The 5,506-nt window shown below is 42.6% G+C and overlaps 1 protein-coding gene across 1 annotated transcript; it reads left to right on the plus strand.

The window, feature by feature from the left end:
- Positions 1–6: 6 nt before the first annotated feature.
- LOC139024133 (rho guanine nucleotide exchange factor 15-like) lies at positions 7–1,805 on the plus strand. The gene is made up of 5 exons (XM_070438602.1): positions 7–66; positions 246–613; positions 996–1,156; positions 1,610–1,653; positions 1,798–1,805. The coding sequence occupies exons 2-5, from the start codon at positions 263–265 to the stop codon at positions 1,803–1,805; spliced, it is 564 nt and encodes a 187-aa protein (XP_070294703.1). The 5' UTR covers positions 7–66; positions 246–262.
- Positions 1,806–5,506: the final 3,701 nt, after the last annotated feature.

The following is a 5,506-nucleotide window of genomic DNA, read 5'->3' on the forward strand; positions in this document are numbered from 1 at the left end:
AACACTTAACCCACACAGCAGAGACTCAGGTAGGACCAACACTTAACCCACACAGCAGAGACTCAGGTAGGACCCTTCAGTTATGAAACTACTGTGTGTTTATTGTGAGAGTTCTGGTAAGACTTCCAATGTCTTCATTACAGACGGCGCATGAAACTCGAAACTTACTCGTGAACACAGTACATTGGCATCTCTAATACTTTGACGGATACAGTATCATGACAGCTTTCTTGTTTCCATAACAGGTCTGGTAGCAGGACATATGGAGGAACCCTTATGCTTACGTACCAACCCCGTCCAAAGACTTCCTCCCCCAAACAAGCCCCTCCCAACTTTAAAATTAAACAGTATTGTTCAGAGAATGGTCCACATGAACACTGAGAACAGAAACATTGGATCCATGGTTGTCATTGACACTGAGGGCTCAGTAGCGGATTACACACAGGTTCCAAGAGGCAGCCAGGAGAGGCTGAACACTACTGTGACAGACAAGCTGAAAGCAAACCGCAGAGAGAAAAACGGATTATTAGAAGCCTTGTGGCAGGAACGCAGACTGGTGCAAGAGAGTGGAATACTGTCGTACCTCAACAAGCAAGAGCTGCTGCTACAGGAGGTATACAGTATCATCAGTGTGTTTTCTATACTGTTTGTAAGACATTTATCTAAGAGCTGTTGCCACAGGAGGTATACAGTATCATCAGTGTGTTTTCTATACTGTCGTACCTCAACAAGCAAGAGCTGTTGCCACAGGAGGTATACGGTATCATCAGTGTGTTTTCTATACTGTTTGTAAGACATTTATCTAAGCCTTTTCTTTCCAATAGGTGTCTTGTTCATTGTGATTGATGGACACCATTGTATGGATAACTGCATTTGATCTCTCACTCTTTCTCTCTCTCTCTGTCTCCCTCCCTCCTCTCTCTTTCTCTTTCTATCTCTGTCTCCCTCCCTCTCTCCCTTTCTCTCTCTCTCTGTCTCCCTCCCTCGTGTCCCAGAGTATGTATGAGGTGGTGACGACAGAGCAGTCCTACCTGGAGAGGCTGGGTGTCGCTGTGAACCATTTCATGAAGTCATCAACCCTGCGTCTAGCCCTGTCACCCAGAGACCACAAGTCCCTTTTCTCTAGTATTGCCAAGATCAGGGAGATTAGCCAGAAGTAAGCCTGCCTGTTGCACATTGGGTGCCAATCTAAGGGTGCAACCACTTCATTACTAGTCTTACCTGTACAAAGACCAATGCATTAGCTTGTTGTGCCTTTGAGGACTGATCTGAGAAGATCGTTGTGTTGTCAGATTTGTAGATGCGATGAAGGACGAGCTGGAGTCTAACCTGCTATGTGACATATTGTATTCTCAGCTTTCTAGATGTAATGAAGGAGGAGGCTAGAGTCTAACTGCTATGTGACATATTGTATTCTCAGCTTTCTAGATGTAATGAAGGAGGAGCTGGAGTCTACCTGCTATGTGACATATTGTATTCTCAGCTTTCTAGATGTAATGAGAGGGGAGCTGAGTCTAACCTGCTATGTGACATATTGTATTCTCAGCTTTCTAGATGTAATGAGGAGGAGCTGGAGTCTAACCTGCTATGTGACATATTGTATTCTCAGCTTTCTGGATGTAATGAGGGAGGAGATGGAGTCTAACCTGCTATGTGACATATTGTATTCTCAGCTTTCTAGATGTATGAGGGAGGAGTGGAGTCTAACCTGCTATGTGACATATTGTATTCTCAGCTTTCTAGGATATGAGGGAGGAGCTGGAGTCTAACCTGCTATGTGACATATTGTATTCTCAGCTTTCTAGACATAATGAGGGAGGAGCTGGAGTCTAACCTGCTATGTGAATATTGTATTCTCAGCTTTCTAGATAATGAGGGAGGAGCTGGAGTCTACCTGCTATGTGACATATTGTATTCTCAGCTTTCTAGATGTAATGAGGGAGGAGCTGGAGTCTAACCTGCTATGTGACATATTGTATTCTCAGCTTTCTAGATGTAATGAGGGAGGAGATGGAGTCTAACCTGCTATGTGACATATTGTATTCTCAGCTTTCTAGATGTAATGAGGGAGGAGCTGGAGTCTAACCTGCTATGTGACATATTGTATTCTCAGCTTTCTAGAGTAATGAGGGAGAGCTGGAGTCTAACCTGCTATGTGACATATTGTATTCTCAGCTTTCTAGATGTATGAGGGAGGAGCTGAGTCTAACCTGCTATGTGACATATTGTATTCTCAGCTTTCTAGATGTAATGAGGGAGGGCTGGAGTCTAACCTGCTATGTGACATATTGTATTCTCAGCTTTCTAGACATAATGAGGGAGGAGCTGGAGTCTAACCTGCTATGTGACATATTGTATTCTCAGCTTTCTAGAATAATGAGGGAGGAGCTGGAGTCTAACCTGCTATGTGACATATTGTATTCTCAGCTTTCTAGAGTAATGAGGGAGGAGCTGGAGTCTAACCTGCTATGTGACATATTGTATTCTCAGCTTTCTAGACGTAATGAGGGAGAGCTGGAGTCTAACCTGCTATGTGACATATTGTATTCTCAGCTTTCTAGAGTAATGAGGGAGGAGCTGGAGTCTAACCTGCTATGTGACATATTGTATTTCAGCTTTCTAGAGTAATGAGGGAGAGCTGGAGTCTAACCTGCTATGTGACATATTGTATTCTCAGCTTTCTAGATGTAATGAGGAGGAGCTGGAGTCTAACCTGCTATGTGACATATTGTATTCTCAGCTTTCTAGACATAATGAGGGAGGAGCTGGAGTCTAACTCGCTATGTGACATATTGTATTCTCAGCTTTCTAGATAATGAGGGAGGAGCTGGAGTCTAACCTGCTATGTGACATATTGTATTCTCAGCTTTCTAGATGTAATGAGGGAGGAGATGGAGTCTAACCTGCTATGTGACATATTGTATTCTCAGCTTTCTAGATGTAATGAAGGAGGAGCTGGAGTCTAACCTGCTATGTGACATATTGTATTCTCAGCTTTCTAGATGTAATGAGGGGGAGCTGGAGTCTAACCTGCTATGTGACATATTGTATTCTCAGCTTTCTAGATGTAATGAGGGAGAGCTGGAGTCTAACCTGCTATGTGACATATTGTATTCTCAGCTTTCTGATGTAATGAGGGAGGAGCTGAGTCTAACCTGCTTTGTGACATATTGTATTCTCAGCTTTCTGGATGTAATGAGGGAGGAGTGGAGTCTAACCTGCTATGTGACATATTGTATTCTCAGCTTTCTAGATGTAATGAGGGAGGAGCTGGAGTCTAACCTGCTATGTGACATATTGTATTCTCAGCTTTCTGATGTAATGAGGGGGAGCTAGAGTCTAACCTGCTATGTGACATATTGTATTCTCAGCTTTCTAGATGTAATGAGGGAGGAGCTGGAGTCTAACCTGCTATGTGACATATTGTATTCTCAGCTTTCTGGATGTAATGAGGGAGGAGATGGAGTCTAACCTGCTATGTGACATATTGTATTCTCAGCTTTCTAGATGTAATGAGGGAGGAGCTGGAGTCTAACCTGCTTATGTGACATATTGTATTCTCAGCTTTCTAGATAATGAGGGAGGAGCTGGAGTCTAACCTGCTATGTGACATATTGTATTCTCAGCTTTCTGACATAATGAGGGAGGAGCTGGAGTCTAACCTGCTATGTGACATATTGTATTCTCAGCTTTCTAGATAATGAGGGAGGAGCTGGAGTCTAACCTGCTATGTGACATATTGTATTCTCAGCTTTCTAGATGTAATGAGGGAGGAGCTGGAGTCTAACCTGCTATGTGACATATTTTCTCAGCTTTCTAGATGTAATACCTGTATGTGAATATTTATTCTCAGCTTTCTAGATGTAATGAGGGAGGAGCTGGAGTCTAACCTGCTATGTGACATATTGTATTCTCAGCTTTCTAGAGTAATGAGGGAGAGCTGGAGTCTAACCTGCTATGTGACATATTGTATTCAGTTTAGATGTAATGAGGGAGGCTGAGTCTAACCTGCTATGTGACATATTGTATTCTCAGCTTTCTAGATGTAATGAGGGAGGATGGAGTCTACCTGCTATGTGATATTGTATTCTCAGCTTTCTAGAATAATGAGGGAGGAGCTGGAGTCTAACCTGCTATGTGACATATTGTATTCTCAGCTTTCTAGATAATGAGGGGGAGGTGAGTCTAACCTGCTATGTGACATATTGTATTCTCAGCTTTCTAGAGTAATGAGGGAGGAGCTGGAGTCTAACCTGCTATGTGACATATTGTATTCTCAGCTTTCTAGAGTAATGAGGGAGAGCTGGAGTCTAACCTGCTATGTGACATATTGTATTCTCAGCTTTCTAGAGTAATGAGGGAGGAGCTGGAGTCTAACCTGCTATGTGACATATTGTATTCTCAGCTTTCTAGAGTAATGAGGGAGAGCTGGAGTCTAACCTGCTATGTGACATATTGTATTCTCAGCTTTCTAGATGTAATGAGGGAGGAGCTGGAGTCTAACCTGCTATGTGACATATTGTATTCTCAGCTTTCTAGAATAATGAGGGAGGAGCTGGAGTCTAACCTGCTATGTGACATATTGTATTCTCAGCTTTCTAGATAATGAGGGAGGAGCTGGGTCTAACCTGCTATGTGACATATTGTATTCTCAGCTTTCTAGATGTAATGAGGGAGGAGCTGGAGTCTAACCTGCTATGTGACATATTGTATTCTCAGCTTTCTAGATGTAATGAGGAGGAGCTGGAGTCTAACCTGCTATGTGACATATTGTATTCTCAGCTTTCTAGATGTAATGAGGGAGGAGCTGGAGTCTAACCTGCTATGTGACATATTGTATTCTCAGCTTTCTAGATGTAATGAGGGAGGACTGAGTCTAACCTGCTATGTGACATATTGTATTCTCAGCTTTCTGGATGTAATGAGGGAGGAGTGGAGTCTAACCTGCTATGTGACATATTGTATTCTCAGCTTTCTAGATGTAATGAGGGAGGAGCTGGAGTCTAACCTGCTATGTGACATATTGTATTCTCAGCTTTCTGATGTAATGAGGGAGGAGCTGAGTCTAACCTGCTATGTGACATATTGTATTCTCAGCTTTCTAGATGTAATGAGGGAGGAGCTGGAGTCTAACCTGCTATGTGACATATTGTATTCTCAGCTTTCTAGATGTAATGAGGGAGGAGCTGAGTCTAACCTGCTATGTGACATATTGTTATTCTCAGCTTTCTAGATGTAATGAGGAGGAGCTGGAGTCTAACCTGCTATGTGACATATTGTATTTCAGCTTTCTAGATGTAATGAGGGAGGAGCTGGAGTCTAACCTGCTATGTGACATATTGTATTCTCAGCTTTCTAAGTGTAATGAGGGAGGAGATGGAGTCTAACCTGCTATGTGACATATTGTATTCTCAGCTTTCTAGATGGAATGAGGGAGGAGCTGGAGTCTAACCTGCTATGTGCAATATTGTATTCTCAGCTTTCTAGATGTAATGAGGGAGGAAGC

This window comes from Salvelinus sp. IW2-2015, unplaced genomic scaffold (genome assembly GCF_002910315.2).
Source record: "Salvelinus sp. IW2-2015 unplaced genomic scaffold, ASM291031v2 Un_scaffold1056, whole genome shotgun sequence".
Taxonomy (NCBI): Eukaryota; Metazoa; Chordata; class Actinopteri; order Salmoniformes; family Salmonidae; genus Salvelinus; species Salvelinus sp. IW2-2015.

Excerpts from the sequence above, each read along its gene's own strand:
- LOC139024133 (XM_070438602.1), top strand. The coding sequence starts at position 263 with ATGGAGGAACCCTTATGCTTACGTACCAACCCCGTCCAAAGACTTCCT. Across the intron at positions 614-995 it reads AAGAGCTGCTGCTACAGGAG|AGTATGTATGAGGTGGTGAC; the intron begins GTATACAGTATC and ends CTCGTGTCCCAG. Across the intron at positions 1,157-1,609 it reads ATCAGGGAGATTAGCCAGAA|CTTTCTGGATGTAATGAGGG; the intron begins GTAAGCCTGCCT and ends TTGTATTCTCAG.